At 45.7% G+C, this 25185-nt stretch overlaps 2 protein-coding genes across 6 annotated transcripts in view; one reads left to right on the plus strand and one right to left on the minus strand.

Moving 5' to 3' along the window:
• Ppm1l (protein phosphatase, Mg2+/Mn2+ dependent 1L) overlaps positions 1 to 17665 on the plus strand; it is a 206329-nt gene extending 188664 nt beyond the window's left edge. The window contains exons 3-4 of the mRNA XM_013348205.2: positions 10897 to 11058; positions 13282 to 17665. Coding sequence (XP_013203659.2) covers positions 10897 to 11058; positions 13282 to 13628 — 509 coding nt within the window. The 3' untranslated portion in view covers positions 13629 to 17665. The remainder of the gene's footprint in view (positions 1 to 10896; positions 11059 to 13281) is intronic.
• Positions 17666 to 20600: 2935 nt separating this feature from the next.
• B3galnt1 (beta-1,3-N-acetylgalactosaminyltransferase 1 (globoside blood group)) overlaps positions 20601 to 25185 on the minus strand; it is an 18653-nt gene continuing 14068 nt past the window's right edge. For 3 of the 5 annotated variants that reach the window (XM_005344101.2, XM_005344099.2, XM_026783452.1), the window contains exon 4: positions 20601 to 22712. In XM_005344101.2, coding sequence (XP_005344158.1) covers positions 21620 to 22615 — 996 coding nt within the window. In that variant the 5' untranslated portion in view covers positions 22616 to 22712 and the 3' untranslated portion in view covers positions 20601 to 21619. The remainder of the gene's footprint in view (positions 22713 to 25185) is intronic. The other 2 variants (XM_005344102.3, XM_005344100.3) reach the window with 1 other exon arrangement.

Below are 25185 nucleotides of genomic sequence, written 5' to 3' on the forward strand. Positions count from 1 at the left end.
GACTTAGCATCTGGCTTGAGACTCTGACTCTCTGGAACTCCTCCCACACCACCTCCTGCCTGTGAAGCTGGCACCCTGTAATATGGCATCCACTCAGCTACTGTCCATATAGTAATATGCTCACCAGCTACTGCCATTAGGAGCTGTGTCTCCCTGGTCATGGTGTCCCATGCATTGTGTTTCATAATTAGCCTATTCCACTTTCCCTTGCCTCCCATGGTCATCCTGTCCTCGTTGGGCAGTAACAGCTAATCTTGGGGTGTGATACAGTCTGGAAGCGTAGTGTCAGGAGACAGCTCTTTTGGTCTCTTGTTATGAGTCATAGTTCTGGTATCCCTGGCTTTCCTGATAGAGGATATTTCCCTAGAAACACAAAGACCAGAATGACACCAGAGAGACAGTTAGGGTTAGCAGTGTTCATCTGCTTAGCTTCAGTCTCCTGTGACTGAAATGACATTCGGCTTACCTCGGAAAAGCAAACACCCAAACAGTGTGAACCATTGCAGAAGGCCCTCACTGCGGAGGAACATAGCTAAAACCAAGGGACATGAACCTGAGCATGCTGAGTTTGGTAGATAGGAAGTCATTCCACTACATGTAAAAAATATGGAAGCTTTCAGAAAAAAAAATTTGAATATGTTTAAAACCAACTTTAATAACCAATGTTATCTTTTAACATTTGACCTATATCTATATGCATATTTATTTATAGAAGTAAATTCAGTTAGCATAATTTACATGTAGTTCTTTTTAAGTAAAAAAAATGCTATATTCTAAAATTTTAATTCACATTTTTGGTTTTTCCTTTTTGTCCATAAGCACTGTAGACAAAATAGCAATGCATATTCTCCAGAAATGCTACACCACTGTCTTTATAATGCATCTTCATGTGGTATCTTATACTGCATTCTGACATTCTTATGTTTATCCATTTTAGCTAATTCTTTCTGCTATAAGCATTTCTTATAACAAGGGTGAGGTGAACCCTTGTTTGTAAAGCCCTGCTTATATCCCTGCCTATTTTCTTAGCTCAGAACTCAAGAGCTGGCATTAGTGGGTCAGAGTATATAAGCCAGGATATGCTCTATTGTTTATTTGAAAAGTGAAAAAAAATCAAGAAATCCTCCTTTAAAAGCTGCTCTTGTCTTTCATTTTTATTCAACAGATGCTTTCTCTTCCTCCTTTATTGTGCCAAGAGCCACACTCGCTGAGTAAATGCCTCACCCTATTGCATTTTCTGAGAAAGTAAGGTCTCACTTCCTCCCTGATGCCTTCCTCTAGTTCCCCTCCTGCCCATCACCTCCCCTCAGACGGAGCCAAGACCTCCCCTCTACCGTAACAACAACCACACACCCAGGCTCTCACAGCGTGCCGTGGTGTTCCAGTCCTGGCTCCACGTGTCTGGTTTAGTGTTGCTAATAGGCAGTAATCACCATGGTGGTAAGGGCTGTCTGTATCTCGTTAATTTTTATTGCTCTAACACCGTGGTTGGTGTCGGGGTCCAGCTCGATGGGGTTCCCACATTCCAGGGTAGGGGCATATGGATTAGAAATTTTAGGCGGAAGAAACGGAGATACGAAAGAACAAGACAGAGAGGCAGAATGGAATTGGGAGGACAATCCAGTGAATACTGAAGCCACCCGTGTTTATTCCTAATGATCTTTAAATACCCCGGTCCAAAAAGAGAAGAAAGCAAAATGACTTTTTTCATTGTACAAGGAACAAACAAAGTGGTTATGATCTTAATACCCAAAACACCAAGTAACCACCCACAGCCTAGATCAAGATATCTTTGTTAATAGCCACACCTTAAGTCAAACCTCTTGTCAGTAGCCTTGGCTGCAGAGAGGCCCTGCCTGTGGGGACACCTGGAGCAGGCTTGCAAGGGCTCTGGAAACGGACAAGAAGGAGGACAGTGAGAAAGGTCACAACCTGCTGCTTCTCCTTCCAGACCAGATGCTGTCCTGAGAGCTCTGCCTCGGCCTCCGCATTAACTTTAGAAAAGCTTTAGGCAGGTCAGCCGCTGACAGGCCTAGAGATTATTTACGCTAATGGGGTAGGGCAGACTCTTCTCTGAGAGCAACCTGGCGAGTCCTCTGTGCTTCCAGACAGAAGTGACCACGCCTCGGCTGGGGGAGGCATGGCTGGAAAGTTCTGCTTGCAGTGACATTAGCATTCCTGGGTGACATGTTCATTAGTGACCCGCTTCCTCCGCTTTCCCCGGTATGTTTCGTGCCAGTATGGTTTCTCTTCATCATTAAGCCCAGTAGATCGAGGCTCTGAAATTGTGTTATTGAGCTAACATTCACTGTCAGACCTCCACCAGATAAACTGACTTAATGTCTTAGAAATGTGTTGGCCCATTTGGTTCACTTCTTTGATGCTTCTCTGTATTAAGATAAATTTTATATGCTACATAAAAAGCACGATTTATTCACAGCATTTCAGAAGGATATTTACTGCACGAAGCAAAGTATTTGATACATAAAATGGGGAGGAAGAAAGAGAGTAATCTATCTTGATCATAGAAATGTCTGGGCTCCTCTGTACTGGGTATAAAGAATGGCCCTTTGGCTATCACGAACGTCACTGAAGTCCTTGAGGTGTGGTGGCCCTGATTTTGTGTCTTTGCCCTTTTCTCCTTGCACACCTGCTTCCCACCCCTTGCCATCCCTTTCCCAAACTCTCCAATTCCTCTTTTTCCAAAAGAAAACAAAATGGCAATTTTCCTTATTCTTCATACTTCATGCTACAGCAATGTCATTAGCATGAGCAGTCCAGCATTGTGTAAGTGGGTGTCCCTGACTGTACTGAGCAAAGCCATAAGGTGTGTCCGTTCCTCTAGACTTTCTTTCTTTTAGGAAAAATGTTTCCTTTTACATATGTGTATTGGTGCATGAGGGTGTTAGCGTATACACGCATGTGCAGGTGCCCACAGGCGCGAAGAGGGTGTTGGATCCCCTGGAGCCAGAGTTAAAGGCAGTTGTCAACCTCCCCCCCCCCCCCCCCGCCCCGACGTCTCTGCTGGGAGATGCTCGCCAGTCCTCTGCAATAGCAGCAACAGCTCTTAACCTCTAGGCCATCTCTCCAGGCTCACACTGGACTCTCTTCAACCGAACAAGACTGCCACCCCTGGCACAGCGACAAAAATCTGGAGCCATTGACCTAGCGAAAATCTTACAGTAAAGATGAGTTTCCACAAAATAAGGGTTCTGGTAACCTCAGACTATTGACATGTGCCTAAGCGAGTACAGGGATCTTCCAGGGAATGAAGGGGAAATGGCATGCCTGCTGTACAAAGCCTAGTGTTCCTCTGTGGAGATCGGGCACCCTCCCCCAGAGACATGTAAAGCCATGCTAGGTGACACAGAGACAGCTGGAGGTCATGCCTCCATCACCGAGATGCTGGCAGCTCAGCACTGACGGCTGAATCCGAATCTGAACTTGAACTGTTGAAAGTGCTCCGCCATCATTATTGCCCTTTCCCATCTGTGCCAGCTCCTTCTCTGTAGCCCAAATTATTGGCTCTTTCCTTCTCCACCATTTTATGTACTGACTACCTTGTTTATGCAGTAAATATTCTCCTGAATTATTGTGAACGAGCTGCAGCTTTATAGCATATAAAATTTATCTCGATACAGAAAAGTTTAAAAGAAGCAAACACAATGGGTCAAATCCCCTCCCCCAGTTAACTCTTCATGTTTTCAAAACTTCTCTGTCACATGTATATTATACACATGTTTACGTGGTAGTAAAGTATGTAAGCAATAGGGTAGGGGGCCATTGCTAGGGGGTGGACTAATAATTCAAGATCGTTAGGTTTGGCCTGTTTAATCATTGAACACATAATCATTGACTCGGCTGAGCAATGTGATGATAGAGAAGACACTTTGCCCTGTCCCATCCTAGTCTGCGTAGAGGGAAGAGCAGTCCCGTCACTGCCCTGCATGAAAACCTCTGCGTTGTGTCTCTGAGCCGCTCGTAGAGCTCGTTGTAAGGGAAGGGGTCTTGGGGATTTCACGTAGAAATTTCTAACTAAAAAATATCTACAACCAGGGGCTTAAACACCACTGGGATCGCACTTTGAAACTCAATTCATTGGGTGTGTGCAGAAAAGCCTCTGTGTATCCCTCTAGCCTATCGGGGTCCCAGGCGCTAATTCAGGAGACAGAACGCGAGTTTGGAGGCGCAGACCGATGAGTAGTTCGCGCTGGTGTCCTCCTGCAGGACAACTGGAATAATTAGCAGTTCTTATTAACGAAGCAGCCCTGGTTGGTTTGTGCGGCAACAGTGGACCCAGACTGTGCACGTAACACGCACTGTGATGCACCTTTACCGTTCTGTAGCGACGCAACTTTAGAACACGTGGGAGAGAATGAGAGGCCCGCCCATGATCCTTTGCGCTAGACCAGGATCCTGGGTCAAAGGAAAGAATGGCGACACACCTGGGCTGAATGATCTCTCCACCTATCGGAATGGGCTGTGCCCACAACTGGAGGGGTATCATGTTTTGAGTGGGTAAAAACAAAACAAAACAAGCAAAAGTCTGAGTGGTTTCTTGAGTGATCGTGTCTAGAAGGCCATGTGCAATATGGCATCGAACTGAACGGCCTGTTGGGTGATGAGCAGAGCGTTAGGTGATTGTTTATTCAGTCGTAATATTGAGTGCCTGTAAGTAGTGCAGGCAGCATTAGATCAAGGGAAACAAGCAGCCTCATTTATCCTTGGAAAGCTTATATTCTCTAGGGCAAGATTGATAGTCAGTGCTTTCATTGAATAAACAAGATATCTACCTTATGCTGTGCTGGAGAGCAATAAATAAAGAGACAAGTCCCCCAGAAAAGGACTCGCTGAAAACCTCCTTCTCGAGCTCAGACGAGAGCAGATGTCCTAGCCAGTATCAAGGACAGAACAGCAGAGGGGAAACAGTGTATCCAAAGGCCACAAACAACTAAGGCTTGGCATACTAGCGACCAAAGGGAAGCCTGGAACAAGGGAGGAGGTGATAAGGGACCTTTGGAGAGGGGCCAGGTCACGCCGGATCTGCCACTGTTGTTTCTTACTTGGACACCTGATGTAGCCTGCTGACCAAAATGACAGTGGCCTACATAGGCATCAATACTGTGTGAACAAGAAAACCGGAGGCATTGATGTGTTTTAGAGCTAAGAGAACTTAGTGACGCCCTAGACGGCTCGATTGGGGAACGGAGAAAAACCAAGCATGCTGTCTGGGCTTCTGGCTAGGTTAGCTGGATGGACTGTAGTGCCATTTTCTCAGATATAAAGGTCAGATGGCGCGCCAGGTTTCACTCAGCATAGACTTTGAAGTCTGCCCTGCGCAGACTCACTTTTCCAGACACTTGCTGCGAGTTTTGTTGTTCTCGTTCTTTGAGACAGGGCCTCCCGTGGAGCAGGCCGCTCTCACATTCAGTGTGTGTTTACTGTTCACTCCTGTTCATCCTCCCTCCGCCTCCAGGATGCTGAGCTCACAGGTATGTACCACTCTACCCAGGTTCCGATTTTTCTTTAATCTGTAAGGTGAGGTGATTACAGTAAGTTTCTAAGAGCTCTTCCCAATTAACAATCTCATGAAGAATAAAATTAAGCTTGCTAATATAAAAACATCCTCAGGTTCATAATTAAGGAATCGTGTTATGCCCTGGTATTTTGATAAATAGCATCAGAATGGAATAAATCAATTTATGTCAAAACTTGTAACCAAGGAAATCAAGGTTATTTTTCTCCATCTTAGTGAAGAAAGCGCGACTGCAAGCATTTTCTCCTGGGAAGTGTTTTTATGGAGTTTCTTGGCAACAGAGAAGTTTGTTCTGTTCAGTAATAGTATATTATAAATGGTTTTGTAACCCTGGGTGAAGACTGCAGAGACCAAACAATACGTTGGTTTGTGCTGCATTGCTTTTACATAGATTATTTCTCCAGATCCACACAGGCCCTGCGTGGGATGTGGACACGCTTTTGTCGTTGCTGTTTTTCTGTAGAGAGGACACTGAACACATTCCGGTTATTCAGAACTCTACCTATAACTCTGTTTCTGCCACCTACGTTTAACCACTTTTGGCCAAGCCTAAGATGCTCTTGCTCATGTAGACAGTGCAGTACTGAAACCTGCATCCTGAGGTAGAGCTTAAACCTGCGTCACATGACTCTAACAGAAAGGACCTTTATTATCTCACAGAGCAAACTCATGTGGGACACACTGGCTCAGAAGTTTCCACACTGTTGGACAGTTGGGATGGGGCCAGATCTTGCAGATCCGCCACTGTGGAGTCTCATGCTGACTGTAATGACAGGGACTGTGTGCTGTTTCATCTCCACTCTTTAATGCTTAGACTGTCCCCCTCAGTTGCAAGATAGCTGCCCCTGTTCAGTAAAACTCACAGGACAATCCTGAACCAAAGAAGTGGTCCTTTTCTGCTCTGTATGCGTCAGGGAAAGCAAAGTCTTTCCCAGAAGCTCACAGTAAACACCCCTGTGTTGCAGGGAGTACCCGTTTCCTGCCCGGAGATAGAGACATTATTCTAAACCGCACCCCTTCTTCCTTCCTCCCTCCCTGATGGACCGACCCAATCTGGTTTCAGATCCATGTGCCACCATCCTCTGTCCCTGTGGTCACCACGTTAATTCCGATCCTCATTAACTCAGTCTGTCCACACTGCTTCTGGTGACTTTTCTGTTGTCACCAGAATAACCTTATAAAACAAAAACATCATTGTGATACCATAGCAGGCTTTCTTTTTTGGACCACCAATCCAAATTATGACACAGAGACTTATTGTTAGTTATGAACACTTGACCTTATCTTAGATCTTATTTTAACCTGTTTCTCTTTATCTACGTTTTGCCTCGAGACTTTTTTTTTAACCTTTTCTTCTTTTCTGTATGTTCTGCTTCCCTGCTTCTCATGTCTGCCTGACTAGACACTGCCTGGTTTCTGGCACCAGGCATGTCCCTCTTTTTCTCCCTTCTTTTCTTCTCTCTTCTCCTCTCATTCTCTCTTATTACATTCTCTCTGCGCACCAGCCCCTCCTATCCCTTTCCTGCCTAACTATTGGCCATTCAGCTTTTTGTTAGACCAATCAGGTGCCTTGGGCAGGCATGGTGAAGCAGCAACGCATCTTTACATTGTTACCAAAGCCAGCAGAAACACATGCAATACATCTTTACATAGTTAGAGTAATACTCCTCAACATAACACACCTTTGCCTAGGTAAACAAATATCCCACAACATGATGCTATACCGTTGAAAACCCTGCAGGGATTCTTAGTTATCGGTAGGATAAAATCTCAGGTGGTTTTCATGGCTGCAATGATGACTCTCCTCCCCCTTATCTGACAGCTCAGTAATCTACTAGGTAGATGAAGAGCTGTACTGGCAGGATGGTGTTGGGGAAGGGCCCAGACCCCAGCTAGGTGGATCCCCTCCCTGGACCCCTGTAAAGCAGGCAGAAGGAAATGCCTGCTAAGAAGCTGCAATGACCTGAGTGTCAACTAGGCTAACGGCATAAGTTTAAATAATGTAGGGGCCATTAGTGGGGACATCCTTCCCCTGAGCGTGGAGAAGGGCAAAGGGGCAGAGAGAACTCATAGGCCCATAAGCTCTGTCACATGTATCCACATGCCTGATGACGCCAGGAAATCAGTGCTTCTGTTTACCACCCAAACTAAAATACCGCCGGAAGAATTTCTCCTCTGATTGTGTTGGACAAGTTTAGCCAAGCAGATACTTAGAACAAAGTAAAAGCAGTCGCAGATGAAATTCAACCAATATTAAAAACTTAGGGGGGGGCATGATTTCTGATTATTTGAGTGTATTTATTTATAGGACGTTAAAATTGCTTTAGTGATTTCACTTAGATCATCTTCTTATATGTATATATTTTAAAAGGTTTCTATTATATTAAGTTTCCATACAACCCCTAAAATGGACTTTAATTTTAGCTGCCTCTCCCCATATTCCTTCCCTCATCTTCCTCTCCCCTCACCCCCACACTTGATCTGTTACAGCCCCCCACATCTAGCCATAAATATCTAGTCTCTTTCCCTAAGGAGATCTGTCTGTCCACCTAGTTCTTTATGCCTAACCTCTGTGGTTCCACTGATGGTAGCTTGGTCATCTGTTGGGAGCTATTTGGGCTGTGGACCCCTGAACCCTGAATTCTATGTGAGTGGCTTGTTTTTCCTGTGCTTGCAGTTGCTCTAAGCAAAACAATTGTTTTTCCTCTGCTCTGGGCAGCCTGCAGCTGCTCTGAGCATGAGACTTTGATGACGGGCAGGTGGGTCTGCAGCTGAAATATCCCGAGAGCTGGGGCCTGGCCAGAGCCCTATATTAGCTTCCACCTGAGCACAATAAACTTGGCATTCTTGTATCAAAAGTGACCCATGTCTCTGTCTCTGTGTTTGTTTGTATGTTTTCAAGTCTCTCAGCCCAGTTCCTGGCTCGCATACCAACAGGCATAGAGCTGACATTGTATTTTACAGTCATCATAGACTTAACTGCTAATATCCACATATAAGTGAATTCATACCATATTCATCTTTCTGGGTTAGGATCACCTCACCTAGGTTTTTTTCTAGATGTTCTATCCATTTACTGAATTTCAGTATTTCTTTTTTTTTTAATGGCTGAGTAATAGTCTATTATGTAAATGTACCACATTTTCTTTATCCATTATCTGTTGAGGGTCATCTAGGTTGATGCTAACGTCTGGTTGTTATAGACAGAGCAGCAATGAGCATGGCTGAGCACGTGTCTCTGTGGTAGAATAGAGTATTCTTTGGGTGTATGCCCGAGAGTGGTATAGCTGGATCTTGAAGTAGATCGATTCTCATTTTCCAGAGGAACCGCCACCATTTTCCACAGTGGCCGTACAAATTTGCGCTCCCACCAGCAACGGATGAGTGTTCCATTTACTCCACATCCTAGCGAGCATAAACTGTTACTTCTTTTATTGATCTCGGCCATTCTGACAGGTGTAAGATGAAATCTCAAAGTCGTTTTGATTTGCGTTTTCCTGATGGCTAAGGATGCTATGCTGCATAGTTTATGTCAGCTTGACCCCAACTCAAGTCATCTGAGAGGAGGGAACTGCAATTGAGAAAACGCCTCATAAGATTGGACTGTAGGCCACCCTGTAGGGCGCTCTTGCAATAGTGATTGAGAGGGCCCAGCCCATTGTGGTGCCATCGCAAGCTGGTGGTCATGGGTTCTATAAGAAAGCTGGCTGAGCAAGCCAGCAAGCAGCACTCCTCCATGGCCTCTGCATCAGCTCCTGCCTCCAGATTCCTACCCTGTTTGAGTTCCGGTCATGACTTTCTTCTATGATGAACAATGATACGGAAGCAGAAGCCAAATAAACCCCTTCCTTCCCAAATTGCTTTAGGTCATGGTGTTTCATCACAGACATCGTACCTCTATCCCTAACAAAGAGAGATGCTGAACATTTAAGTGTTTCCCAGTCATTAAAGTTTCCTTTTCTGAGGAATCTCCATTTAGATCTATATCCCATTTTTAAATTGGGTTATTTGCTTTCTTGGTATCTAGTTTTTTGAGATCTTTATTTTTTTATATATTAGTTATCTACCAGATCTGTAGTTGGTAAAATCTTTTCCCATTCTGTAGGCTGCCGTTTTGGCAGAGTGGCGGCGTCCTTTGCCATGCAGAAGCTTTCAGTTTCCTGAGGTCCCATTTATCAATTGTTGATCTTAGGGCCTGTGCTAATGATGTCCTGTTGAGAAAGTCTTTTCCTGTGCCAATGGGTTCAAGGCCATCTCCATTTTCTCTTCTGTCAGACTCAGCGTATCTGATTTTATGCTGAGGTCTTCGAGCCATTTGGGGTTAAGTTACCTTCTGACCTGCACACAGGAGCTGTGGTGGGCACTGGCACCCGTCTGCACGTCCCACCAATTCCAGTCACACTCAACCATTCTTTAACCTAAAAAGAACAGAATGCCAAACAATCATAATAGAATGTGCCGATGACTGTAGCTACGCCCCTGCTCAACCTGTGTTTGTTCTTCCTGTTTAAGAATGGAGTCCTCCCTCTAGTTGTAGCTCTGCAAAAACTAAAATGTTATTTAGATGCGGTTTACGTTTTCATTAGGGACTCCGACTTTCTTAATGGGGAAGGAACTATTAGGGACGACCAGGGAGTGCTTTTCAATGAGGAAAAGAGCCATCAATCTGAGGACTGAGTGTGAGCGGTGACAGTGACAGGCAGGGGACAGGCCGGGCGGAAGAGGCAAAAGACTGCGCACGCAATTCTCTTTGCTTTATTCTTTTTCATTTCGAAAGAAACTGGGGAGAGTTCGGCTTGGTGTGTCTTATGTGGGCTTCAAACAAGCTGGCGCTCTGACCACCTCAGACTTTCTATATTCAGGCTTGACCTTCCCTGACACCGCCAGTTCTGTCACAGTGCCACTGGATATGGTTGCTGACATCACCTCTACCTCAGGAGCCCACCCCCATCCCCAGCGTCTCCAGCTTCACGCTCGCTTGTCACTAGAACCTCCCAGAGACTGAGCTCCTCTGAGAAGACAACGACATGTACCAATTGTCTAGGGCTTCAAACTGATTGTGATTCTCCTCTAATCCTTTTAAATGTGGTGTTTTTAAATTAAGAGTGGCAGAAACAAAGTGATTTAGGACAATGATACTGCTCTTCTAGCCTGTTTAGTGACGGTGAAGCGTGGCTCAGAAAATGAACTGTCAGATTTGATCAATGATGTTGAAGCGAACCGTGCTCATTCCCGGAGTAGCTGAAGTCAAACGCCCTCCTAGCGAGAGATGCTTTAATGATGGAAGGGTCTGGTGACCAGGAGACGCAAGGGAACGTCAGTCACTCCCCTGCTCACACCCCCTCTCTTCTGTCTTGCAGGCACAACGTGTTTGATTGCTCTACTGTCGGATAAAGACCTCACCGTGGCCAATGTTGGTGATTCTCGAGGAGTCTTGTGCGACAAGGACGGGAACGCCATTCCCTTGTCACATGACCACAAGCCTTACCAGCTGAAGGAGAGGAAGAGGATAAAGAGAGCTGGTGAGTTTGTGAGCCCCCTGGAGGGAGGCTGCCATGGTGTCTGGTGGTCTAGGTTCTCACTGGAGAGGGAACACACTTTCCCAGGAGCACACGGGATCAATATGACCTGACTGTCACCTGGTTTATATTCCTGCACTGTACATTTCTTATTCATTGATGAGGACTTCATTTGCCTCTCTAAATGGCCAAAGATAGCCCTTCCCTGTCGAAAGTCCCATTTGATCACTGGACCTCTGCTCATACACTCTCAGATGTGAGGTCATCCGCTGGGACCATGGTCTGACTACCGAGGGCCGCACCCTGGCAGAAGCTGGCTCACTCCCTTCCAGCAGCTCTCAGTTGCCAGTGGCTTCTCAGGTGGTGGTGCAGCTCTCACCCCCACACTCGAACCGTCTGACTTGAGCTCCACTTGTGCATTTTGTCACAACTCTTATGAGTTCATATACACAGCTATCTCACTGTGTGCAAAACCACACAAGCACACGAACACAAAGAAATAGCTCCCATGAAGTCGTCCACCATCTCTGGCTCTTAGACCCCTTCTGCCCCCTCTGCCTCGATGAGGGGACATGCTACAGAGGTCCCAGTTAGGGCTGAGCCCTCTGTAGTCTCATATTCTGATTAGCTGTGCACCTCTGACTCAGTTGCCCTAGGACAGTTTAAGGGAGGGCGGTGACTTTTATCATCTTTATTGGAGTTTATTATGGCCCTACACGTCAGGCCATCTCTGTTCCTCCTGCTTAGCATGACAAGAAGCTCCAGCCAGTCTGGATCAGATGTTATATATGTTGACCCTTCTGTCTCTGCTGTGTCACTGATGGCGTATCAGCTGCCTTTCATGGTGCTCCCCGTGCTAAGAGCTGAGCCTGATACACCACATATGTTTGTATACATTCTGGGAAGATGGTAATGTTAGAATCACTTCATAGCCAGTAAACTGGAGCCTCGGAGACTTACGTTCACAGCCGCACAGCTAGCGAGTGACAAGGCCGGAATGAAAACCATGACTAACTCCAGAGCCCTTGCCCCTGACCACTGCACCATGCTGGCTGAAACTGTCCCCTACGCTGCCCACTGTTCCTTTACGGCTGCTCTGTGATGTCACTCCACGAAGAAGTCCTTCCTCCATTCTCCCTTGCTTCAGTGGGTAGCGGACACTAACCAGTCCTGGAAGAGTACCACTGGATGCTGGTGACTTCTAACAAACGTGGCTTCTCTCTCCTCCAGGTTTTCAAAAGAAAAATCTAGGTCTTACATAATTTTCACATCCTGAAAAAAAAATCCCCTTCTACAGTGTAAATATTGAATAAATATCTGACAGATAGAACTTTGTAAAGGAACAAAGTTCTAGCTCCTTTAAAGAAAGCAACGTAGAAGCCAGGAGTAGTGGTGCACATCTTTAGCGATCCTAGTGCTTCAGAGACAGAGACAGAGGGATCGGAAATTCAGGCCAGCCTCAGCCATACAGTGAGTTCAAGACTAACTTGCGCTCTAAGAAACTCTAGTCCCCTCTCAAAGGAAAAAAGGAAGGGGGCAGGATAGATAGATAGATAGATAGATAGATAGATAGATAGATAGATAGATAGATAGATAGATAGATAAACATTGAGTGAATGTGCTGGCGGGCACCGGGCTGCGGGATCTCTACGGAATAACTTCTTCCAGTCTCACTATACCACAAGATGAACATTATACTCATTCGGCAGCTCGGAAGATGAAGCATCGAGAGGGGAGCCTTTCTCATGGGGGGGGGGGTGTCACTGAATATGCCTAAAATGTGATTTTACTTAACCCCAGTTCTGCTTGGGACCCACATCAGTGCATCTGAGAGTGGGCTCACGGATTGTTTCAGAGATGTCTCCCTGCCTGTCCACTTGCTTTTTGGCATTTCTCGGCCCCTCTCCTCGAATCCCCATGCTGCGGCTACATGCTGTCAATCACTGAGTGGCCGTGGTGTGTTGTTAAAGCTGATGCTCCGTCCTCACCCATGCTCTCCCCTCAACATTCTTGCCTGCATTAGCTGTGCCAAGGATGAGAGCATGCAGGTCCATCCCAGGTCCTGCAGCGAAATGCTGTTGCCTTTGGCAAAGGGGAAGGAGGCGCACCTCCCGTGGCTCCGCCCACATGTAGCAGACCAGCTTATGGTACGCCCACCCAGACTTTACCAAGTGTGAGCGGTATTGGCTGGGCAAGCTAACCGGCTCACGGGCTTTGTCCTTCCAGGTGGATTCATCAGTTTCAATGGCTCCTGGAGGGTCCAGGGAATCCTAGCCATGTCTCGATCCCTGGGAGATTATCCGCTGAAAAATCTCAACGTGGTCATCCCAGACCCAGATATCCTGACCTTCGACCTGGACAAGCTGCAGCCCGAGTTCATGATCCTGGCATCAGACGGTCTGTGGGATGCTTTCAGCAACGAGGAGGCAGTCCGATTCATCAAGGAGCGCTTGGATGAACCGCACTTCGGGGCCAAGAGCATCGTCCTGCAGTCCTTCTACAGAGGCTGCCCCGACAACATCACAGTCATGGTGGTGAAGTTCAGGAATAGTAGCAAAACGGAAGAGCAGTGAGCCCCACAGGTTCTCAGCTGCCCTAGACCAGAGGACTCTCCACATACTGTTCTCTTAATGTAGGAAAAGGTGTGGGATTTATAATTAGGATCATGTGTCCCAACAAAGAGCCCCTTCCCTGGCGACCTCGAATCCCTACCAGGTAGTGAGCAGGGAGTTCCCTGGCTGACACTGTGGAGGGGCTGGAGTCTGTGTCCCCCCAATGTTTGAAATGCATCTATAAGTAGCCATCGACCCCCAGATATGAGGCAAAAGGAAGGTAGGCCATGTATTCCCTTTCATGTGCTTTTCACGATCTTTTCCTTGGTGCCCTCTCAGCACCCGTGGGCAGGGCAGGCCTGTAGCTGCAGGCACCATGCCAGGGCATCTCCTGACGATGTGGTGCCGGTACCCTCGCCTAGCAGAAACACTTTCCCTTTCTGAGCTTGCGATTTCAGAACTCACAACACTTTATTATTTGTTGCCTGCTCTTGGAGACTGAGGGACGCAGAGAGGATGGGGAGTCGGTGGCAGCTTCCTGCACCCCAGACGGCACCCCTTCCCCACCCCTTCCTTCATTAGTGTAGGAGACTCTGGATACAGTTAACAGCCCTGTGCCTCACCCGGGAGCACAGCTTTCCCATTTGCCCACACCTCACAGCGCGTCAAGGACAGCCGCTGACTTCACCAAGAACCCACAGAAAGGAATGAAACAGGGTGACGAGCACATGACAGCGCAGGGTGACCGTCCATCCCCAGTGAAGAATAAGGCTGGGATCAGTCTCAGTGCCCCCCGGGGAGATGCACTATCCACATTGGAGAGGCAGGCATGAGCCCTGGGAATCTCCACTCCACCCTCACCAGCTTCTGCTTTTCCGTACAGCCTTCCCGAGCCCATCCTGGTGGCTTTCATGTCTTTCCAACAGTGTTGGGAGAAACAGCAGCCTAGAATTGCCCAAGTGCTGTTCCCAGCCACCACAAATTGGTATTTGGTGGCAAACCACTGAGACTTGCTTTTGGGCAAGAGAAAGGCCTTTCATCTTTCGCTGCAAATCTCTGTCCATACCCAGTAGCGTTCCCCAGGCAAACACCAACGGACTGTAATAGCCTGGAGGAAAAATAGCAGACTGGCTCCTGGGGGCCCTGTGTGCGCTGGCAGCAGAGCTGGCTGGGAATGCAAGCAAAAGCCCCAAGAGATGTGCAGCACTGTTATCTGGGGGCCTGGGTTGCTGCTCTGCCCTTCCTAACACCAAAGCTGTGGGGGTTTCCCCAGTCTCTGTGCTTTATAAGTTTGACAGAACACAGTAGGCTGTCCTTCTTGATTGAATGAACCAGCCCCAACCAACCATGATTTTCACTGTAGACCCACGCCCGGAGCCCGCCTGGTTTTCTTTCTCAGGGTGGGTGTTGTCAGCGTGGCCTCTCAAGGCCCACCCATTAGCCATTCCTACCCCACTGCCCAGCCCTGTCCTTCAGCTGCAGAGCTTGCCCAAAGCCCAGAGGACAAAGGGTACCTTGGACTCCGGGCGGGACTGCAGACTGTCTGGACTCCTCCAGGAACTTGCTTTTCTTTGACTTCATTGAGAATTAATTATGGTTTCCCAGGGACTTTGCTTACTTTTGTATCCTGTGTTTTCAACATTGGAATTAGGGTCTTAGTTACTGCTTTTCAGAATGTTTTAGTGCAAAGTACATTCTCTCATGTTCCATGAGTGCACTGGCCTGTGGTGACACGGACACATGGATGTATATTCTGGGTCAAGGGTAACAGAGGAAACGGATGTGGGTTCAAGTGATGGAGGTACGCTTCTTGATTTAGGATGCTCTAGAGTCCCCACAACGCCTCTTCTAAAACTCTAGATTTGACAGTCCATTGGGCAACTTCTTCTTTATTTTGTATTTGCTTAACACAAAAGTGTATAAAACAAGAGGAAAAATAATTTGAGAAACATTTATTGTAAAGAAAAAAATGAAATAATGAAATAATGTTTTGGTGAAGAAGAAAAAAGGGAAGATACCAAATTAGCCCACTGGTATTCCTTGAGCATGCGGGCGGTGCTGCCTGCACTAGTTATAAAACCTTCTACTTGAGGCTATGGACAGCTTGTGAATTTTGCTCTGAAGACATAACTTATTTCTAACTGCAACCAAATAGAGTATATATATGATATGTGTATATCATATATATAAATATAAATTTCATATTCCTTTCTTGCCTCTTCCCCTCCCCCATGGCTTGTAGACTTTTTTAAAGATAGAAATGCTAAGCAGGATAGTAGTGGTTTGATGAACATATAAACCAGAGTACCCTTGCCCTTCCCCGTGTCCTCCTGGAATGCTCCTTCTGACCTGGGTCCAGCAGTGGGGAGTCTGCAGTTGGTTGTGGCTGGGCACACTGGCCACCCCAGTCCTCCAGCGGCTCTGGCAGGATGGATCTAGCTGCAGGAGAAATGAATCTGAGGGAGAACTTGTGAGGCTTCCATCAACAGCACTGCCAAAGCTTGGGGATCATCCCCCAAGGCTGCCCGGACTCCCTGCCCAGCCTGAGTTCGAATTGCCAATCGTCCCCACGGTGCCAAATCTCGGGAGGGTTTTACAGTGTTTCAGAAATACAGCTGATGCCGGTCCCAGGCCCCGCTAACCACTCCGCGGCTGCTTTCCTGGCAATTTGTGCTCTTCAGGTGGGGGAGGGGGAGGGAGAGAGGGCAGGGAAAGGGTTTTTAACGATTCACTGCATTTGCAGTTACCTAATCATATAAATAAACTATACTAACCTAGAACAACCCAAAGCTCGTCCCCAGGATCTGTATTCTTTTATAATGTGACCAACTTGGCCCAGCCAATCTGGATCACTGACGTACCACGTGACTGTATGTGCTCACTCCCAGTGGCCAGTGTTAACTTCTGTTCCTTGCTGTGACCCGGAGGGACTGGCCTCTTGAATCTGGTATGTGTCAAGAACGTTGCCAAGAGAAGGTTCCAGCATAGAGCATCTGCAGGCTAGGTATCTCAGGCATGCTTTGTGGCACACAAGTGTAGCGATTTGGACATTCTGCACGGGGGTGCTGGTGTTGCTGCTCTGACCCTCTCTGAAGTGGCTCCAGGGAACCGGCTTCACTGTTGCCTAGAGTATCTGGAAATGCACGAAGGACTCACCAAAGGTGTGACCCCTCTTTCCTTTGCCAGGTTCACCTTGTCTCTCCTGTGTTTTTGTTGTTTCTCTTCATTTTCTTCTTGACTTCAGAAATGCTTTTCCCTCCTTTGGCCCACTGTTACATAATCTGAGTTGTCACCCAGAACTGCCTGGGTCTGTCATAGCAGCATCCCCGTTTAGCTCTGGAAAAGACGCTGGTCCCATGCTTCTGCCCACCCCCATGGAGACCGCAAAGTGTAAAATGTGAGCTGCTTCTGGCTAAATCATTTTTATGGAGGTCTTTGGGCTAGCTGGATGCACCTTGCAGGAACAGAGGAGCCTAATGGCCCTCAATACAGGAGAACACATATTCTAGAAATGTTTTTCCAAATACATGGTTTCATTGTCACGGGAGTCAGGGAACTATACTTCATAGTCTAAAATAAATTCATGACTAAGCTAAATGCCATACAGGAGAGGAGAAAATTCATACAAAGCCCTAATACAGTGTCTGTGAGCTTCTTGTTTCCCCAATTAACTCGATCCCAGAAAACTCTAGCCCTCCTGACATTTCAACGGGCTCCTAACCACCACTTTGGGATGAGTGACAGTACAGTGTGTAAGCCACAGCAAAGTCTTCCACCTGCAAGCCGGCTAAGGACAGAAGCAGGACTGGCTGCTGGGGTCTAATATGACCACAAGAGTCTCCCATTGACGGTAGGAGCCCAGCAAGTCATGCCTGAAACTATAGATGTGGCCTCCCTCCTGTGAGTAGGAAGCGGGGGCCTTGCCTGGCGGGGCAGTTCTCAGCTGTGCTACCACGGTCTTCGGTTGTTCCTCTGTAGCTGTCTTTGCTTTCCAGATTAAACCAAAATATTTTTCTCTCATTGTTGATAGTATATATGTGTGTACACATATACACATATATATGTATACACACACACATATATATAACGGGACAAGTACATACTTGATTTTAATCACTTTTGATAGTTTAACTATTTTTAAATATATAGTAGAAATGTCAGCTGCTAATTTTAGCACATATTACTATCTTCCCCCTGTTCACTACAGATTCCATGAAATAATTTGCAACTCAGAGCTCATGCATCCTGAAATTCATATCCTGTCTTTCACATCTCACACGCACACACACAACACACATGCCCCTGTCAAGTCTGGCAGCTTATAAGCCTTGGCCATATTTCCCTAGCCGTTATCCTCACCTGGTCAGTTTGCTTCAGAAGCTGTGGCAGATAACCCCAAAACAAGGGGTGAAACAGAAGCGGTAAATCTGGAGTAAAGTCACTAACTTAAAATTGCATCCAACATTCTGGGGGATATACCACCTATACAATATAAAATAGTAAAAACTAAAACTAAAAATAGCATCCCTTAGGCTAGGTTGCAGATTGCAAAGGGCAAGGGCCAGTTGGTATAGTGAGGTCCATAGTTACGTTTCGAAATGTTCCCTAATACAAAAGCTTTGGCAGATTCTTAGTAACACTGGGGCTTTGTCCATTATCTGTTTGATTTACCACTGCTAAGCTACATATGTTAAGCCAGGTGTTGTAATCATTTCATGCATCTGGTAATAACTACATGGTAGAATCTGAGTTAATGTCAGTGAGAAGAGCATGTGCTATTCATTTTGACAAGTCATCAGGGGCATTTCTGCTGTTCAGAATTACATCAGGAAACCAGCATGAAGCAGAGCAACAGACCACATTTAGGGCTATATTCCCATTTGTTCCCCAAGTCTTAATATTGTCTAACCATAAAATCCTTACACATTTGCCACACTGAAATGAATTTTGAAAGCCTCCAAAGACCGGCAACCAGCACAAGCAGAATACTTAATGGTTCTGGTAGCAGCTTGGGGCTAGCAGGTTTTGAGGAGGGACAAGAAAATCTACCGGTTCCTCTCAGTGTCTCAGCCCACGAGGAACTTTATCAGTCACACATTCCCACAACACTCCAGACAATCCAGATGTTGAATGGCAGAGCATGCATCCTTCGGACAATTTAATTAGCTCATTCGTAATTTAAAGTGTGTTCATGAAGAAGCAAAGGGAGAAGCCGTGGTCCAGGGAAGGAGCGGTGGGGCGTGGGAGAAGTGAGGACAGGGAGGAATGAGAACTGTGCCGTGTGCTTTTTCTATTTCTGATCTCAAGAGACTATAAACTGTAATGATCTCATGCCTCAAAAGACAACTGACTATGTAGATGGCGAATTTGTCATTTGGAAAGCTAGCATATGTCAGGAGTACAATTACTTAACTTCGAATGCAAACAAACCCTAAATGACAGATTTTTTTTAACAATAATAACATAAATGGTCTCTTAGCATTGCACATTGCAAGTTCTAAACATATGATTTTAAGTTTTATACTTAGAACAAGAATAGTAAAATCTGTATGGGGGGAGCAACCAAAAAAGTCAGACTTTTTTTTTTTTTTAACCAAAGAAGCATCACCTTTAACGTTTGTCAACCCCACCTTTCCCTAAATTCTTTGAACCTCTGAGTTACAGTCCTTTGCCTAGGCAGAGCAGAGCGGTAAGAACCAGCCTCTCGCTGCACTCTGGAGTCTGCTGCTGTTTTTAATCACGCGCACCTGCAGAAGAAACCTCACCAGCTTCTACAAGATTAAGACCATAGGTGGGGCCGAGAGTTTAATAAAGGAGGAAGAGGAAGAGGGAAAGAGACACTGTACTAGCTATGCAGTAGTTTCTGAGTGGCACCGCAGCTCAACAGTTCTGAGACCAGCCTATGCGGACTGTGGAAATGCTGGCTTTGTATAAGCTGTTCTTGAGATCCGTTTGACATCATGGAATTCTTCCCATTGGCAGCATTCCCTTGCTACTTTAAATGTCAGAAGGGGTTGTTTGTCAGAAGGCACCAAGATCCTTAGTGTATCAGCCGTGTTTGAAAACTCCTGACATTATGTTTAATGATGAAGTCACACGTTGGTGTGACAGCTGCATCAACCAGGCTTTCTGAAGTCAATCCCTAAAACCCATCTGTACATCAAAACCTTGCAGGAACCTCAGAGTGCTGGGGGCTACTTAGAGCTTTTCACTTGTACTGTTGATACTTGTTTCTGAGACACGTGAGGAACAAGGCTGCAGTGGGTTTGGGAGGAGCTCAGAGCCAGTGGCAATGTAGTCACTCAAGATGCATGGCGTGTCACTTGGTCCCTATGATGTGCTGGGTACAGTTGACATTGTAGAGACTGCTGTGCTCATGCAATCACTAAATTCTATGTTGTATAGAAATGAACAGCTGAAGGAGAGAAGGCAAACACATTAAAGCTATTAAACTGTTTGCTCCTACTATTCTTTTCCTTGGACTCGTTTTCTGTTCTAATGTCTGTTTGGAAAATAGGCGGTTTTGAGTTTTTGCTGGTTTGGGGTTTTACAGAAAAATCACTTCACGGGAGGAGGCCACCTAAACATACAGACACAAGCAGAGAAGGTCACGCCTATGTGGATACGGGGCCTACACTGATGCTCCGGGGAGATGGACACAGGCCCATTATAGGGAACCACAACACAGCAGTCTCCACACGGAATTATAAATCAGCCATCACAGGACCTGACTGCGGGTTTTGAGGTTATATTTTCTGAGGAAGGTTTGAGCTCTTACTACCAGGTAACTAGTAAGAAAGGAGTTACCTGTTTTTTTATCAACTCTGAGAGAAAGCTGCTTAATCCCTGGCACCTGTGGACAAGGCATCCCCTTTTCTCCCTTAGGAACAGGTCCAGCAAGGAAACGCCGGCACTGTGAAGGCACAGGAGATTAAAATCAGACTCGACCTCAGACTTTCGTCTCAGTGATGAGCTCGTGACAACAGAAGCAGCTTTTCTTGTTTTTGGAAACTCTTTATTCACAAGTTGATCACTAAGCAGAAAACACACTGGGTGGGTTACCAATGCAGCGTGGGTCCTCTGCCTTCCCTTTCCAGCTCAGACACTGCTGTAGCATACTCTAATACACCTTAGCCTCTTTGCTTTTAGGAAATAGTTTCCGTCACTCCCAAGGTCTGTGGAGGAAAAAAAAAGCAAAAATGCAGTGACATCTAGAAACACTGACTACATATTTGTACTACATTTTAAAAAAGCACGGAATCTTGAATTTTCTTGCTTTGATTCTCCACATTTCTACAATAAAATATCCAACAAAGCTCAGGAGATTGCTGTCAGTCAGTAATCAGCTATGACGTCACGTTAGTGGGGCTTTCAAAGGTGAACCGCTGAGTGGAGGAAGTAAAGCAAAACTCAAATGTGAAAGAGGATTCACTATATAATAACACTGAGGCCTCCGTAACCTTTAAACACTTAGGAACCTGAAATAACATTAAATACTATCTTATAACTCGGAAATACCACATTGTCAAGTATCCTGTGGATGAAAACAATACAAATGAAATTTTCTTCAATATAACTTCAGTAAAGCTTTTAAGAGAAATATATGTGTATATATGTATATATGCATACACACACACACACACCCATATATATAAATAATACCACCGAAGCTCCACGCTGAGCTTCATGAGACTAGACTATCTAATAAATACAACTCCGCACAGTTTTGTTGCTGTGGACGAGTCAGCTCTTCTTTCAGGGAAATCTTAAGGAATAATAATCTATAGACTAAGTCATCCAGACGACGTTTGTTCCCTTGACTGCATTAGCAAAACCCTTTGTCTGCGTTGCTCCACTCCTCCATCGCCTTTAAGGGGTCCGCGTGAAAGTCTGTGAAGTCAAATCCTAGTAAGTTTATGCTGCAGAGCTTCCGTCTGGGCATGCTCCGTGAGTCTCAGTGTGGGGAGCCAGCACTCTGAGCCCTCCCTGCCCAGGACGTCTGAAGTACGGCCTTAATAATGGCATGTGGTGTTCCTCAGCATGACCTGCCAAAACGTGATGATCTCCTTGGAAGAGAAGCCGTGGGCGGCAATCACGCGTCTGAGCTGGCAGACATCCAAGTGGATTCTATATAGAAAGAAGAGATTTGTGTCTTCTGGGATATGAATGTCCACTTTTAACAAATTCAAGCAGATCCCAACATAAACATCTTCAAACTTGATGGGCTTCACGTGACTCATCATTTTATAGATCCTCGGTACAAGGTCCCTGGACAGAATGTAGCCCAACCCACTACAGTAGGGAGGGAACACCTTGAAAGGGTACTCCTGATACGAAATATGGTTTTTCTGGAAAAATCCTCTGTAGGAATAGTTGTCGATTAGAGGGTAACCAGTGAAGAACCTCTCTGTGTGGTTTACGTTTAAAAGATACTTGACTAAATTGCCAGTGTTGATGAAAACATCGGTGTCTGTTTTCATGATATACTTGGCATTGGGGCAAAACTCAATTACCCACCTGAAAGCCATAATGGTTTTCAAGGTCAAGTTATTATATGTGTCTAAAAAATCTTGCCGTATAATATCGCCATAGAGAAGGTGTTCGTCTTCTAGGGACAGCGCTAACACCTTGTCTTCCTTTTCGGCCTGCTGGCCTAATAAGAAAAATGTAAGAACCTCATATCCCCACCAGGACTTCTTTTCACCCCAAGTGACTCTAATCGCTTGTCTGGCTTTCACGTCTGAGGGGCGCGAGGTCACCAGGATGACCAGGAATGGGTTCTGTTGAGAGCAGTTCGAATGTTCCCGGAGCGTGAAGCGAAAGTCTTGTCTGTAAATTGGCTCATACTCATAAAAGTACATCCAGTTCACACGCTCAATGACATTGTAGTGGGGAAGGCTGAGGTACCACATCACTAGGAAACTCAGCAGGGACAGCAGCAGGAGGCTCCATTTGAGGGATCTCAGTGACATCCTATTGAGAAGGGTGGTCAAGACAGCCGGGGCCATTCACAGCAGCGGAGAAGTACGGAAGGCACGGGTTCTACAAGACGGAGCAAAGGCTCGGTGAGTGTCCACCTCCTCAACACACGTCAGTTGCTGTCATCTAGTCAAGAGGAGAGAATGGAGAGAGAAAGCTCCCAATCAGCAGTAGACAGTCTGACCTCAGCCTGCCTGGCTACATTTAACACACCGATGAACCACCACCCAGGGGTGCAGAGCAAGACCCAGGTTAAAACAGACCCAAGAATCATTTTCAAACAACACCTCTCATTCGACACAAATAATTGTAACCCCAGTTATTTGGGAGGATGAGGCAAGAAGATCACAAGTTCGAGGCCAGCCTAGGTGACCTGGAAAGACCCGGACTCAAAATTAAAAATAAAAAAAGAAAAATGAGAGCTAAAAAATATTCCACAAACAAGAACTAGAAATATCTGTCTTTCTGTCCTTGCTCATTTTACTCATTTATGTTACTTCAAGTTCCAGGATTCTAACATTTTTAGCTGAATAATATTCCATCTTGTAGATTACCACACTGTTTTTATCCACTAACCCATCGCTTGGCTCTACAACAGGTTCTGCATCTTGGCTACTGTGCTGCAATACGTAAGCAGGTCTTGCTTGCCTCTGACCGTATCCCACCCAAGCAGGCTTTCTAGACTGTGTCCAAGTCAAGTAACACCACTGCTATCAATTTATCCTAAATACTAATCAGAAAACTGTGTGGGTCCTTTATTATAATATAGAAAAAAATGATTTAAAAGTCTATCATAGGAAACCTTTGAAGTGAAATTATGGCTACTTCATTCAACAGGATACCTTCACCCATTACTTGCAATTTTGCTTTCCATAATTCCTACATTCATATCACTGACTGAAATATGGAGCAGTATACATGATGTACACTTCTTTTGAAAAGAGAGGATGATAAACACCTAGAATTCTATGTGCATATATGCAGAGCAAGGATGTGCTCCACCAACCCAACAGTCTCGTCTTTGGGGTTGCTGGGAGCTCATGCTCTTCCTCTCTGTGTCACGAGATTATACATGCATTGCTTTGGATTTTCTGTGTTGCCTCTGTAAATAAAAACAAAACACCTGCTGGGCGATGGTGGCGTGCGCCTTTAATCATCCCAGCACTTGGGAGGCAGAGGCAGACGGATCTCTGTGAGTTCGAGACCAGCCTGGTCTACAAGAGCTAGTTCCAGGACAGGCTCCAAAACCACAGAGAAACCCTGTCTCAAAAAACCAAAAAAAAAAAAAAAAAACCAAAACAAAAAAAACAAAACACCTGATTTTGTGCCCACAGGGCACCACGGTGCTGAGCCTGTGTAGAGGTTGGGAGTCTGAGTGCTACCCTGTCCTAGCTGTACCCCAGAAGTGTGACCTTGAACCATTCATGACATTTCTATCATTTTAAATTTTCTACTGTTTTAATACACATCATCTCAATCCGGAGCATGCTCTGAAAAGCCTGTTTGGATGTGCACATATCTCACAGTGGTGCTGAGAGCAGACATTCACCGTTACAGCTTGCTGAGAAAGATGGGTTTTACTGTACCTATTTTATAAGTGGATTTTAGAGTACTCACATGAAATACAAAGGATATTCTCAAAAAGACTAGGATTTGCAGAGATCCACCTGCATCTGCCTCGTCTCTGCCTTCACCTCCAGAGTTCTGAGATTAAAGGCATGTGCCACCAAGACTGGCTATTAAAGGGTCTCTTTTTACTATGAAAAACACTGAATTTAAGGGGAAATGGAATGTAAGAAGCAAAGGTAAAGCAAGAGATTATTAAAAGATACGAAAGACTTGTAATCACAGCTGAAAGAATGGAAATAGACAACGAAGAACACAAATAATTTTTTTCATATAGTGAAGAGAATGAACCTAGTGCAGTGGTTCTCAACCTGTGGGGCTTGACCTTTTCGGAGGGTTTAACCTTCACGGGGTCACCTAAGACCATTGGAAAACACAGACATTTACATTATGATTCACAACAGTAGCAAAATCACAGCTATGAAGTAGCAATGGAAACAGTTTTATGGTTGGGGTCACCATAGCATGACCCACTGTATTAAAAGGTTGCAGCATTAGGAAGGCGGAGAACCAAGAGGCTGTAGGAAGATGACAGCTGAGTTGGTTAAGTGCTTGCCCTGCCAACACAGGAGCCATGCATGTGAAAGCTGCCTCCTGAGTGAGAAGGTGATAGAACACATCCCCAGGCTCCCCCATGCACTCACATGAACAAGTAAACATGCACAAATTGAAACTGAAATACCAGGTAAAAGTGAGATGGCTCAGGTGGGAAAATCCTTGCCATACAAGCATGAAGACCCTGGTTTAGATTTTCACCACTCACATAAATGGCAGATATAGTATCACACGTTTGTAACCTCACTGGAGTGGGGGAGGCTTGGTAGAGAGGAGTAGACTCCTTGAGCTTGCTAGCTACCTAGTTTAAGTAAATTGGTGAGCCCCAGGTTCAGTGAGGGAGCCAGTCTCAAAAAATGTGGAGAGAAACTGAAGGAAAGGCCTGATGTTGACTTCTGGTCTCCACACATCTGCACGC

This window comes from Microtus ochrogaster, chromosome 1 (assembly GCF_000317375.1).
Source record: "Microtus ochrogaster isolate Prairie Vole_2 chromosome 1, MicOch1.0, whole genome shotgun sequence".
Taxonomy (NCBI): domain Eukaryota; kingdom Metazoa; phylum Chordata; class Mammalia; order Rodentia; family Cricetidae; genus Microtus; species Microtus ochrogaster.